Raw genomic sequence first — 15,370 nt, forward strand, 5'->3', positions numbered from 1 at the left:
TAGTTTTGAACCCTCTCTCATTTTTTCTTCATGAGTCTGGTTAAAGGTTCATCAATTTTGTTTATCTTTTTAAAGAACAAGCTCTTAGTTTTATTGATCTTTTCTTTTTTTGTCTCTATTTTATTTATTTCTACTCTGATATTTATGATTTCTTTCCTTCTACTAACTTGGGGTTTTGTTCTATTTCTAGTTCATTTAGTGTAAGGTTTGGTTGTATATTTGAGATTTTCTGGTTTCCTGAGGCAGGCTTGTATCACTGTAAACTTCCCTTCTAGAACTGCTTTTGCTGCATCACATAGATTTTGGATCATCATGCTTTCATTTTCATTTGTCTCCAGGTATTTTTTGATCTCCTCTCTGATTTCTTCAGAGACCTATTGGTTATTTAGCAGCATATTGTTTAGCCTCCATGTGTTTATGATTTTTGCAGTTTTTATCTTGCAGTTGATTTCTGATCTCATAGTGTTGCAATGTGATGTTTAATATGATTTCAATCTTCTTCAATTTACTAAGATTTGTTTTGTAGCTTAGCATGGGATCTACTCTGGAGAATGTTCCATGTGCACTTGAAAAGAATGTGTATTCTGCTGCTTTGGGTGGAATGTTCTATATAAATCTATTAGGTCCATCCAGTATAATGTATCATTTAAGGCCAGTGTTTCCTTACTGATTTTTGGTCTGGATGATCTGTCCATTGATGTAAGTGGAGTGTTAAAATCCCCTACTATTATTGTGTTCCTGTCAATTCCTTCTTTTATCTGTTAATATTCACTTTACACATTTAGGTGCTCCTATGTTGGGTGCATATATATTTACAGTTGTTATATCTTCTTTTGGATTGATCCCTTGATCCTTATGTAATGTCCTTCTTTGTCTCTTGTAACAGTTTTTATTTTAAAGTTTATTTTTTGCGGTATAAGTGTTTCTGTGCTGGCTTTCTTTTCATTTCTATTTGCATGGAATAACTTCTTCCATCCCCTCAGTTTCATTCTCTTGTCTTTCGATCTCAAGTGAGTCTCTTGTAGGCAGCATAGTTATGGGGCTTGTTTTTGGATCTGTTCAACCACTCTATGTCTTTTGATTGGAACATTAATTCATTTACATTTAAGTAATTATTGATAGGTATGTACTTATTGCCATTTTGTTCATTGTTTTGGGGCTATTTTGTAGTTCTATTTTTTCATTTATACTTCTTTTGTTCTCTTCCCTTGTGTTTTGATAACTATCTTTAGTGTTATGTTTGGTCTTCTTTCTCTTTTTGTGTGTATTTCTATTATAGATTTTGTTTGTGGTTACAGTGAGCTTTATATATATCTATATAAATATATGATTATTTTAAGTTTCTATCTCTTAAGTTCAAATGCATTTTAACAAACCTGAATTTTTATGCCCTTCCTCACTTTTAATGTTTTGGACATCATATTTTACAACTTTTTTGTTTTGTGCATCCCTTAACTACTTACTGTGGATATAGATGATTTTACTACTTTTGTCTTTTAAGCTTCTTACTAATTTCATAAGTGATTGATCTACTACCTTTACTATATATTTGTCTTTAGCAATGGGATTTTCTCCTTTTGTAATTTTCATTTTTCTGGTTGTGGAGTTGTGGTCTTTCTTTTCCAATTAGAGTAGTACCTTTAGTATTTCTTCTGAAACTGATTTCATGGTTCTGAATTCTTTTAGCTTTTGCACATCTGCAAAATTCTTGATCTCTCCTTTAATTCTGAATGACAGCCCTGTTAGGTAGAATATTCTTGGTAGTAGGTTTTTTTCTTTCATCACTTTTAATATATCATGCCACTCTTTCTGACCTGCAGAGTTTCTGCTGAAAAGTCAACTGATAGACTCATGGGAGTTCCCTTGTACATAACTTGCTGCTTTTAAGATTCTCTTTTTATCTTTAATTTTTGCCATTTTAGTTACAATGTGTCTTGGCCTGTTCCTCTTTGAGTTTATCCTGTTTGAGACTCTCTATGATTCCTGGACCTGGATGGCTGTTTCCTTTCCCAGGTTAAAGAAGTTTTCAGCTATTATGACTTTAAATAAGTTCCCTGCACATTTTTCTCTCTCTTCTCTTTCTGGGATCCCTACAATGCAAGTGTTAATAGGCTTGATGTTGTCCCAGAGGTCTCTTAAACTGTCCTGATATTAAAAGAATATTTTTTTTCTGTTCAGCCTCAGTGATTTCCACTGCTCTGCTTTCCGGTTCCCTGATCTCTTCCTTTGTATCATCTAATCTACTGTTGATTCCTTCTGGTTTATTTTTTATTTCAGTTATTGTATTCTTCAGCTTTGCTTGGTTTTTATTTACATTTTCTAACTCTTTGTTTAAAAACTTCTAATGTCTCACTGTGTTTATCCATCCTTCTCCTGAGTTATTTGAGCACCTTCATGATCATTACCTTGAACTCTTTATCAGATAGATTGTTTATCTCCATTTAGTTCTTCTGAGGCTTTATCTTGTTCCTCTTTTAGGCACATATTTCTCTGCTGCCTCATTTTACCTAATTTGCTGTTTTTATTTCTATGTTTCTGGTAGGTGGGTTACATTTCCTGACCTTGGAGAAGTGGCCTTATGCAGGAGACTTCCTATGCCTTTCAGCAGTGCACTCCCCTCTGGTCAACAGAGCTACATGCTCTAGTGGTGTCATCTATGTGAGCTGCATGGGCCCTTCTTCTGTGGTGGGCTGACTACTATAGGCATGATTGTAGGTAAGGCTGGCCCCCAGTTTGGTTGGTTGCTGGACTCTGCCTAGTGTGAAGATTGTTGGCTGCTGGTGGGCAGGGCTGTGTCCCATCATGTCTGGTGGCACAGTCCAGTGGTTCCTGAGGCTAATGCTGGCCTGCGGGTGGGCAGGGTTGGGTCCTGTGCCCTCTGGTGCTAGAATTGGCACTTGCCAGCACCAGTGTCCTCATGGTAGAATGAGCTCCCCAAAATGGCTACTGCTAGCATGTATGTCCCTAGGATGGATCCCAGTTTTCTCCTGACTCTCCAGGAGGCTAAGATAGCAAGTGGTTATGACCCAGGCTCCTTTCAAATTACTGCTTCTGTCCTGGGTCTCAGAGCTTGTGAGGCTTTGTGTGTGCCAAGAGTGGAGTCTCTTCTTCCTACAGTCCTCAACTTCCCCAAAAGTAAGCCCCACTGGCCTTCAAAGCCAAACATTCTGGGGGCTTGTCTTCCTGGTGCAAGGTCCCTGGGCAAGGAGCCCAACATGGGGCTTGGACCACTCATTCCTTGGGAAGAACCCTTGCAATTGTAATATCCTCTCATTTGTGGGTTACCTACCCAGGGGGATGGGTCTTGACTATATTGTGTCTCTACCCCTCCAACCTTTCTCATTTTGGTTCCTTCTTTATATCTTTAGTTGTAAAAGATCTTTACTACCAGTCTTCAGGTTGTCCTCATTGATGGTTGTTCTGTAAATAGTTGTAATTTTGATGTTCCTATGAGAGGAGGTGAACTCAGGGTCTTTCTACTTCACCATCTTGGCCACTCCCTCCCTGCATCTTTATTTTAACTAACTTATAACTGAAATTTGGGATTTACTTCAATTACAAGTGTAAGCAATAAACCAAAATTGTAATTTGAAACATCTGTAACAGTATCACCAATAGGCATTACAAATACTTGAAAATCATATTCAGTTGTGGCAGATATCTTGCCATATGATAGATGCTCATCACTATTTCAAATTTCAGGAGCTGTTAGGCCCATTACTAGATTTTGTTATTTAATGTGCTAATTAAAACCTGCATATACTACTGTTTCTAAATTTTATCTTTAATATTTTGATAGCAGAATGTCAAAATAATTTATTTCCTTTGCAATCTCCTGTATGTTATTTTATACATTCAAAACATTATTCTAAGAAGAGATCCTTAGGTACAAAAAGGTTTGGAACCCTTTCCCTAGATTTTTGTATGACTTCTTTTCACCAAAGGTCTCCCTAAAAGATCATGACCTTGAAGTTTCCCTTTATAAGGAAGATCCTGTTCCCAACTTACACCTGTCTCCTGAGTTTTAAACAACTATATTCACAGAGAATTCGATATTGATACTCACAAACATCTCCAACTTCACACAATCCAAAGTGAGTCCATTACTTTCACTGCCAAAATCCTGCTCCTTCATCTATGTTCTTGTGCTTAATGGCATCCCCATCTACCTAATGACACAAAACAGAAATTTTCGTTTACTTATTAACTCTTGCCTCTCCCTCACATGCCACATCCTATCAATCATCAGATCCTATCAATGGAACTTCTAAATAGCTCAAAAAATCTGTCTATTCTCCCAATCCCCTCTACTCTTCCCTTAATTTAGACTCTCTTCTTTCCCTTGTATAATATTTTTTTTTAAAACCTGTTACAAGAGAATTGAGGCCACCCTCTACCCAAGTCTTGACTTTCTTCCTGGAACCCATGAGTCTATTTTTTCTCAAGTTCTCAGGGTCTGGCTCCATTACTCAATGTCTTTTTCTCCACATCTTCAAACTCCCTCTCCTGAATATTTTTCCAATAGCATGTAAGGGTGTTCAACTGTCTGATTTTATCTTTAAGAAAGCTGACTATCCACACTCATCTATCTGCATTTACTCTCCTTATTTCTCACTGCTTTGTGGAATCAACAGATACACATTTAAATCACTTTGTGCATCCAGTTAACAACTCTGTTCTTTTCCCATTTAACACTTTCTTCTCATCTCTCTTCTACCTTTTTGTATAGGGCTCAATAATTTCTGCCATCCATTCACACTATGTCTTCTAATAGAAAGGAACAACCAGTCTTTAGTCCTAGTGTAATTTTTCCAACTGTTTCCAACTTTGCCTCCTCAGGGACCTTTATCTATCATCTTAACCTTTCTTTTCTGTATCTTTAAGCTCTTCCACTGTATTGGCTTTCACCTTTAATGTGTAAGCATATTATTGCACCTTAAATATAATCTTAGTTTCCTCAATCTTCATTAGCTTATGAGCAACGTAGGGGAGGAAAAATAATTTTCCCTCTACGCTTCTGAGTTTTTGGCTTAGACTCCTATAATAAAACACAGTTTAAAAAGAGAAAACAAACAAGTTTATTAACATGTATATGTTATGTATACATGGGAGATACCCAGAAAAACTAAGTCTAACTTCCCCAAATGGTGTAAGCCATCACCTTAAATACCATCTTCAGCTAAAGACAAATAAAGATGTGGGGTGGGGGAAACCAGTTATAAGAGGTGACCAGGAAAAGCTAGGTAAACAAGGGTTAGGTTTGTTATGCAGAATTAAGTGGGCTTCTTCTCCATTGATAAGATTCTCTTATGATTTAGTCATCCTTCTCTTCCAGGTACAGAGAGGAAATGTTTACGAATGGAGATTTCCTTTGTAAATGCAAATTTCTCTTAGGCTGTTTTCAGAGCTTCTCTTGTGTCTGTCATTTCTCAAAATAATCAACCCAAAATAATCCTTACGGCCAAAGACGCATATTTTGGGGTGGCATATTCTGCTACTCATCAGTAGTAATGTTGCCATATTTCGATGTTACCTCAAATTTCACTTCCTCATGCACTCAGCCATATTATAGTTGGACCTCCCTAGGACCTCCCTCACTGTTAAAAAATAAAATTCAACTGAGTAAATTGGGAGATCTAATTGGCTTTATTCAATGATTCATGAATTGGGTAGCATCCCTTCTAGTGAATAGATAAGCACTTCAAGGGACTGGACAAAATGGAAGGTTTTTACAGGCAGAAGGAGAATGGGGCAAGGAAGTTATTAGCAAAAGAAAATAATTATTTCAGGTTAGGTCATCTTCTTTTGAGGGAAAAGGTAATGGAAGGGGTCATTATGCAGATTACCTCATTAGTGCTGACCAGGAAATTTCAGATTGCTTAAAAGTCACATTATTGGGAGAAGTTGAGACTGCTATTAAGCCTTGGTTTGCCGTCATGAAGGCAGATGACTCCGTTTGGTGCTTGCTATTTCTTTTTAACACCCAGCTGTCCAGAAACTCTTACTCAAGTTTATCTTACAAACTCTGGGCATTCCTTTTGTCACCTCATGAACTGTCTTCTCATGCTTTCCTGCTTACGAAGAAACTTCTTTAGTTCCACTTTCCTCAAAGTCATTTAAGGTCTTTTCCTTACTCGATATCCTTCATTCATGCATGCCTAGGTTCCTACTCTTCCCAAAGCTAAAAACTCCTTAAGTTCAAAGCTGATTCTCAATCTGATTCTGACTTCCTTAAAATTCCCACTGCATCATCACAATACTGATTTATCTGCCAAAGTATGCAAAATGTTTCTCCAACTCTCAGTCACACTTTGTCACCTGAGAACTAAGGTAGCACTGCTTGTGTTTGTCTTCTATGTTCTTCTCTGAAAATAGTTCCTTCATCTTCTGCTGTCAATTCCCATTGTCAAGGGACTCGCTTATTACTCCGTGAGGCAAGGAACCACTCCCATCAGCCTGACATTGTGTCATCCTCCTAGGTGTCCTTGAAAAAATTCCTCTCCATGAAAAACTCATGAAAATAGATACCTAGGAGATAGCCCTGCAGTTCAGTAAAAAATTCCCTTAATCTATGTTTTCATTTTGATGTTGGTCAATCTGCTCCAGGAAATGTATTTTATAATCTCTCTTTCCTCTGTCTAATTACCATTATTCATCCCTTGGCAATCTGTTTCCTGTCTTCACTACTCCACTATAATTGTTCTCTCTATAATCACGAGTGACCTCCTCATTTTCAAAGACAGAGGAAATGTTTCAAATTCTAGACCCTTCTGTGACATTTGATGCTGTTGAGGATGCCTTGTTCAGAACACTCCCTATTTTTGCCTGTTATGACATAATTTTTCGTTCACAGTGTGAACTATTACCATGCGGCTGATAGCCATTTTGCAAATTTTGCTACTGATAATTTTGATCTTACCAGAAGATGTCAAAAGAACTTTATTAGACCGGGCTCACACATACACTGACAATGTAATGCTATGTAATGACTACTATCTGGCCAACACTGATTGTAAGATACTATCAATTGTAAGATGCATCACACATTAGAAGATGTTAAAATCTAAAAGAAATGTACATCTAAGAATCATCGGCATATGGTATTATTATCTGATTGAAGAGAATTGATCTGTGTTGCTTGAATTCAAGGCTTCAAGAAATAATGCGAACATCTTTATACATTCTCTGAACTTACTTGCCTTATCTGAAGTAAAATAACTGCACCAAGTTATTTTATGGTTTTTATGAGGCTAGAATAAAATAATGCGTATAAAGTATATACTGCAGATACAGTACCAAAGTTAGTAAGCACTCAATAAATGATAGTTAGTAGTCGTGGTAGTCATAGTAACACATATTTTCAATAAAAACTTGAACTATAACTATTACTGAATTCAGTGTTCCTAAAATGCTAAGACTCCACAAGTTTATTGAAAGTATTTTTTTCTGAGTTTAAGTAACCTTAATGAATAATAATCACTTTTACAGGATTTTCTGAGAACTAAATGATAATGCATGCAAAATATTTGACTGTTTATTGGTTGAAGTAGTACCTGATATTTTCAGCCGAATGTGAATTATAACTTATCTTTGTTGTTTCTAAAATTCTAAAGATGATATAGATTTATTGAAGGTAATTTCAGAAAGACTTACTAATTCTAGTTAATAATTCCTTCTCTTTATGTTTTTTGTCTGGATTAAATAATATATGAAACTATATAATTATTAAACACATGACTCAGTGTGTGACAAATAAAAAGCACTCAGTAAAAAGTAGTTATTATTATTGCAGTTGTTGTTATTTATACCTGGTATTTTCTTTCTTTTTTTTTAACGTTTTTATTGGAGTATAATTGCTTTACAATGGTGTGTTAGTTTCTGCTTTATAACAAAGTGAATCAGTTATACATATATCCCCATATCTCTTCCCTCTTGCATCTCCCTCCCTCCCACTCTCCCTATCCCACCCTTCTAGCTGGTCACAAAGCACCGAGCTGATCTCCCTGTGCTATGCAGCTGCTTCCCACTAGCTATCTGTTTTATTTTTGGTACTGTATATATGTCTATATACACACTACCACTCTCTCACTTTGTCCCAGCTTACCCTTCCCCCTCCCAGTGTCCTCAAGTCCATTCTCTAGTAGGTCTGTGTCTTTATTCCCATCTTGCCCCTAGGTTCTTCATGAACTTTTTTTTTTAGATTCCATATATATGTGTTAGCATACGGTATTTGTTTTTCTCTTTCTGACTTACTTCATTCTGTATGACAGACTCTAGGTCCATCCACCTCACTACAAATAACTCAATTTCATTTCTTTTTATAGCTGAGTAATATTCCATTTATATATATGCCACATCTTCTTTATCCATTCATCTGTCGATGGACACTTAGGTTGCTTCCATGTCCTGGCTATTGTAAATAGAGCTGCAATGAACGTTGTGGTACATGACTCCTTTTGAATTATGGTTTTCTCAGGGTATATGCCCAGTAGTGGGATTGCTGGGTCATATGGTAGTTTTATTTTTAGTTTTTTAAGGAACCTCCATACTGTTCTCCATAGTGGCTGTATCAATTTACATTCCCACCAACAGTGTATGAGGTTTCCCTTTTCTCCACACCCTCTCCAGCATTTATTGTTTGTAGATTTTTTGATGATGGCCATTCTGACCGGTGTGAGATGATATCGCATTGTAGTTTTGATTTGCATTTCTCTAATGATTAATGATGTTGAGCATCCTTTCATGTGTTTGTTGGCAATCTGTATGTCTTCTTTGGAGTTCATTTTCACTTTTTCTCCTTGGACATATCAATGGTTTAAAAATATCAAAGACTGCTCCATTATATTTGCTAAATTAATTTAACTTTTCTGAAGTTAACTTCACCAAATAACATGCACCTTTCATAATTTTTACAACAATGAGTGAGATGATGCATGTAAAATATTTAGTTGCTATTATTGATGTTGTTTATGTTTACCCTGACATAACATCACCTGAATTTCTACTAGCTGAAAAATTTTAAATACTGAGAAAGACTTTATAAATTTGCTGAATTTAACTCTCCAGGGCTTAAGTAACTTCATCCATTAATATAGAACAGCACCTCTCAAACTCTTTGATGTCAGGACCTATTTATAATTTTCGAAATAGTTGAAGACCTCAAAGAGCTTTTGTTTGTATGGATTATAACTCTTGATATTTATTATAACTTAAAACTGAGAAATGTTTAACATATTTATGAATCATTTCATTTTAAATAACAGTAATGAATCCATTTAATGTTAACATAAATATTTTTTATAAAAATAAACTATATTTCCCAAAAATAATTGGGAGAAGGCTGACATTGTTTTACAGTTTTAAAATCTCTTTAATATTTAGTTTTAGGGAAATATAGTTGGATTCTCATTTATGTAACTGCATTCAACCTGTTTTATGTTATTTGGGTTGAAGTTTATAAAGAAAATGCAGTTTTAAAGATAAATAGCTGGAAAAAGGAAACATAGCAAACTCTCTAAAAGAGTATCAGAGGCCCCCCAGGGTCCTTGAACCACACTTTGAAAACTGTTGACATATACCTTTAAATTTTTTTAAGTATTGATTAAGATAATCTGTACAATAGATACTGCTATTAATGCTGCTTTAGTTGCTATTATTTATATTTCATTTCCAGATACTGACAAAGAACTTGAGTTTCTTGTTTTGTTGACTGCATTCACAGTTTCTAAAAAAACAAAAACAAATAAACTAGTGATGATATAGATTTGGTAAAATGGTTAAGCTCCTTCACCAAATAATATCTGTATTTTAGGAGTTTTAACCAAATTGAGATAATACATTTTATATCTTTAATATAATATATAATATATATATATAATATATATATTATATATATATAATATATCTTTAATATGCATGGCTCAATGCCTGGCATACAAGATAGACTAAGTAAAAGGCAGCTTTAGAATCACTCTTTGTTCAATGTACATAAAATTATACAAATAGATGCCAGGGATAAAATTGGCCTCACATACCCAATAACACCTTTAGCTCATCTGGGATAACTCTGTTACCCTCTCTTGTTGTCTCTCAACAGGCTTACTTTTAGGCCCAAGAATCCTTTATGAAAGTGAATAAATCTTTTAACAGAAACAAGTTAATACCAGTTCAGAGCTGGGCTCTGAGTAATGCTGACTTCCACTGATCTTCTGATCAGAGTGTGAGGCCTTCCCTAGAAACTTCAGTTATCTAGAAATACCTAAAATATTGTGCAGCATTTCCTTGGGAATTGAATCTCCACTCCAGCACTTGTTTCCTGAGTGTAGATATGTCTACCCTTGTCAGGGTTCCTCCAGAATGAATGCAAACTCCCCAGATCAAGTTTCTAGCCTCAGGCTCTAGTTCCCACATTGCTGGAGGGCAGGGGAGGGGGGCAGTTTGGAAGGGGAGCCATTCCACTATACCCCTCCTCTGGTCTTGCTATAGGATCCTGAGAAAGTATATCAGTTTTCTACCAACATTTTGTCAGAAAATCACCTTCTTCTCCATATTTATATGCAAATGTTGAGCGTTTCCAATCAGGAGGCCAAGATTTTTGCTCTAGAAGTAATCACTTCCAAAGTTAGCAGTGGTAGTAAATCCTAGAGACTGTTATGATCTGAGGTCTAACAGCCATTTCTTTCTCTGTTTCAGAAAGGACTTCTATGTCTTCTTTTAATTTCTTCAATTTTTAAAATATTAAATTTTTGTTATAGACACTTTCAAAGATTGTAAAGTTAGATAGAATTATATAATAAAACCCCATGTACTCATTACCCAGCTCCAAGATTTATCAGTTTATGGACTACCTTCTTTCATCCATACTTCCATCCACTTCTCCCTCCCATATTATTTTGAAATAAACCTCAGAATCATAATACTTTGTCCTTAAATACTTCAGTCTCTGTATCTAAAAATATAAGTTTTTTTCTATATAACCACAATATCAACATCACTTTTAAAAATTAATGAACAAAAATTATTTAATATCATCAAAAGGCCAAACATTGTTCAAAATTTCCACCTGTGTCATGAATATTTTTTAAAATTTATTTCAATCAAGATCCCAAGAAGGTCCACATATTATAATTGCTTGATAGGTCTTTTAAGTCTCTCTTAATCTTAGGTTCTCTGTCTAATTTTTTCTCTTGTAAATGATTTGTGTTTAAGTAACCCGTCCCTCTTTTCTTAATCTCATATTAGCTTCCTTAACTCCAGAAAATTTCCTGCAGCCTAATCCTCACTAAAACATTTCATGAAGGATAAGCCAATACTGACTTTTTGCAGGCAAACTGGATCTACACTCTTTCTAGATATTCCCTCATATTTATAACTTTTGGAATAAAGATCCTAACAGTACAAACTGACCACATTCTTACCTGTCATTTTATAACTCTTAAGAAATGTAATCTGCGTGGTTCATCAAACTGGGTAAATATTACCTTCTGATACTTGCCACTCTTCCCATCCAGAGTTCAAAGGTCTTTTCACCAGATCCTGCACTGTATTACCTGAGGACACTTTCTGTTTGCAGTGTCTCCTAGTTTTCACAGCCGTTTTTACTTTCTTGAATGGCATGCCCAGGTTCAGGGTTGCAGGTATGTACCAATACCCCGGGAAGTCTTGTCACATCTATCACTGGTTCTCTTACCATCACTTGGCCTCTTTCTCTAGAAAAAACAAACAAACAAAAAAAACGGTCATTTAAGAAATTCAGGGTCTGAGTTAGAAGGCTTAAAGATCACTTTCCAAAGACTCTTTCTTCCTCATGTCTTCCTAGAAATTAATTACCAATCAATATCCTCAGTGAGCTCTTAGCAAAGAAACATTTACCATTTATTTCCTTCTTGATCATCCAGCCAAACACTCTATACCTGACAAAGTGTCTTAAGACAACCTGTAGGGGAGTTCCCTGGTGGCCTAGCGGTTGGGATTCTGGGTTCAATCCCTGGTCGGGAAACTGAGATCCCACCACCCACGCTGTGTGGTAAAAAAAAAAAAAAAAAAAGACAATTTATAGGGACTTTCAGTTTCAGATTTGTCACTGTTCCCTGTGTGTTCCCTAAAGCCAGCAATGATCTTTGGGGGTGCGCTTCTATCCCCTCTCACAGTTCGTAGTGCAGATATCCACCAGCTCAGGATTCCTCATAATAATCTCATAGAATCCTAAAAATGCAATCTGAATTTTCCCAGGCTTCAAGTTCCTGTGGACACAAAAGAGAATAAATTAACCTTAAAATTTGAATTTCACTTGCAAGTTATCCCTACTTATTAATGTAGGACCTCTTCAAGATCTACCATAATGATTTCTAAAAATTTCTAGGTTTCTTACTTATGCTCAGGCATAAGATCACCTTCTGCTCCCACCTCCTTATTGATATTTTCTGCCTGTGAGCTTCTTTATTAATGGAAGTGCTTACAAAATTACTACGTCTCAGTATTCTTAAAAAACAAAAGTGTTCAAATCTCCACACAGAAATGGGAGGACTGTATCTTTCCCAACTCAGCATTTCTATCTGTCTCTTGACCCTGCTTAAGCACAGTCTCAGGAAAATGCTAAAAAGACAGTCCTTTCAGTTTCTGCATAGATTATGTCTACACTGTGGTTGGATCTAATTCCTGTTTGGGGGCCATACTATCCTCTCCATCTCCAGTAACTCCAGAGCTCCTAGGCCCTGTCTCCAAAGGACACACACACAGAAGTTCCTCTTCTTTACCACTTTCCTCAGGAAAAGATGTCCTCAGCTAAAAGCTCAGCCAACCCTGATATGCTATAATTACTCTTGTAGGTGGCATATACATCATTTTTATTGCATTTGGAAGATGCTTAAAAATGAAGTTGAATTTATTGACGTCACTGAGTATAGATGCAAAGTTATTCACTTATTCAACAAATATTTATTGAGTGTTTCTATGAGCCAGGACAGTTCTAGGAATTGGAGATAAAACAAAAAAGACACGAACCACTCTTATGCACAACCATACCTATAATTATCTCAATAATGATAATTCCACATCTTCTACAGGAAATTTGGCGAGAAGGCATTCCTAACTTGAAAAAAGCTGTCATTTTCTGATATCATACTGCTACTCTTTCATGTGACTACCCATTTATGCTGTGAATAGCCTTCAACAGATAGATCTAAATTTTCTTCAGTGAAATGCAATTAAATGCATCCTACTGTACAAATCTGTGCGACCCTTCAATATGTTGTAACAATGTCCTACCTTCTTTTCTGTTCCTGTAGGTGTATCAGTTCCTATCCCAGTGATTGGGCTGAGGGATGAAGACAAGGTGTTCATCAACAACACCACCTGCGTGCTGAATGACCCAAATTTCGTTCTTATTGGGTCCTTCGTAGCTTTCTTCATACCGCTGACGATCATGGTGATTACATACTGTCTAACGATCCACGTCCTTCGCCGACAAGCTCTGATGTTACTGCATGGCCACATGGAGGAACCGCCTGGAATAAGCCTGGATTTCCTGAAGTGCTGCAAGAGGAATACTGATGAAGAGAACTCTGCAAACCCTAACCAAGATTTGAACCCACGCCGAAGGAAGAAGAAGGAAAGACGGCCAAGGGGCACCATGCAAGCTATCAACAATGAACGGAAAGCCTCGAAAGTCCTTGGCATTGTTTTCTTTGTGTTTCTGATCATGTGGTGCCCGTTTTTTATTACTAATATCCTGTCGGTTCTTTGTGGGAAGGCTTGTAATCAAAAGCTAATGGAAAAACTTCTGAATGTGTTTGTTTGGATTGGCTATGTTTGTTCAGGAATTAATCCTCTGGTGTACACTCTTTTCAACAAAGTTTACCGAAGAGCTTTCTCCAATTATTTGCGCTGCAATTATAAGGCAGATAAAAAACCTCCGATCAGACAAATCCCGAGAGTTGCTGCCACTGCTTTGTCTGGGAGGGAGCTTAATGTTAACATTTACCGGCACACCAATGAACCAGTGATTAAGAAAGCTGATGACCAGGAGGCCGGTATAGAGATGCAAATCGAGAATTTGGAGCTACCAGTTAGTCCCTCCAATGTGGTTAGTGAAAGGATTAGTAGTGTGTAAAAAAGAGCGGTGCAGTCTTTTCCTACAGTAAAGCTACAAATGTAGGAAATTGTTCTATAATTCTTCTGTCGGTCATAACCTAATGTAAATATTGCTGTCTGAAAAAGTTGTTTTTATATATAGCTTTGCAATCCTGTACTTTACAATCATGCTTACAATAGTGAGATTTAGGGTTCTGTATTTACTGTTTATAATAGATTGAGAATAACTTACTTTGGTTGTTTGATGCAAACGTGTTGATTTTTTTCCCCCTTCCTTCCTTCCTCCCTCCTTCCTTCCCTCTCTTTCTTGCTTTCTTTCTTTCCCTCTTCTCTCTCTCTCTCTTTTTCTTTTTCACATAAGGAAGTGTTGATCTTCATCTCAGGTGGCATTTGCAGGAGACCAGAATGATGCACAGGACAGTGGTTACATTTCAACCACGCCAAAATTGAACAAATTCAGTGAAATCTTTTTTCTGGGTTAACAGTAAATATACACTTTAAATTCTTGCTCAGCTCATCTACACACATAAACACAGTAAGATAGGTTCTGCCTTCTGATAATCTATCATAACTATTAGTGAGTCAAAGGCAGAACTTAGCCTTGTTGTCACACATAGGGGAAATTTTGACATTGTCAGAATGTTCTGTTGATATTTTACTGCAATGTCCGTCACCAGACATAGTGGTATTTTAACATAGCAGCTGGTTAACCAGGACTACAGAAGTGGAAGGATGATACGAGATATATACACCAATAATAGCTTTTCACTTCTTACAGACAATGTTTAAATTCTGATTATAATGACAAGCAAACTGGAATTAGTGTTTTCATTCTGGTCCTTAGTAAATACCTAATTCCATGATTGAACTGGGAAACAAAATCTCAGAGTTATTTCCCAATCCAGGATTCATCATCAATTGGGTTTTGATCTCAGGATCCTGGAAATTTGTGTGCTACACACAAAATGAAATTAGCATTTTGAGCCTTATTAAAATAGTATATTAATTATGGTACCTCTATCTATAGGACCTAATTTAGCAGTCCATTTTTGAGTAAAACTTATGTTGGAAGCATAGATGATCAAAAGCTTGGAAGTTTTGCTTGATTAAGGACTACAGAACTGGGCCCTTAGAATGTGAAAAAAAAGTAATTAAAAAGAAGCTTTTACTGAACTTTGGGAAAAACAGAAATACAGAGTTTCCATTTGGATTTTAAACAAAATGTATCTCATTTACAGATCCTTCCAAACTCTCTAGTGCAGGCAAGGCTGCAGCTAAT

At 36.3% G+C, this 15,370-nt stretch overlaps 1 protein-coding gene across 1 annotated transcript in view; it reads left to right on the top strand.

Moving 5' to 3' along the window:
* The window catches only part of HTR2C (5-hydroxytryptamine receptor 2C), a gene marked incomplete at both ends in the record, with an annotated part of 130,611 nt that extends 116,501 nt beyond the window's left edge, over positions 1-14,110 (top strand). The window contains one exon of the mRNA XM_082609446.1: positions 13,287-14,110. Coding sequence (XP_082465572.1) covers positions 13,287-14,110 — 824 coding nt within the window. The remainder of the gene's footprint in view (positions 1-13,286) is intronic.
* Positions 14,111-15,370: the final 1,260 nt, after the last annotated feature.

This window comes from Mesoplodon mirus (genome assembly GCF_964341445.2).
Source record: "Mesoplodon mirus genome assembly, chromosome: X".
Lineage (NCBI taxonomy): Eukaryota > Metazoa > Chordata > Mammalia > Artiodactyla > Ziphiidae > Mesoplodon > Mesoplodon mirus.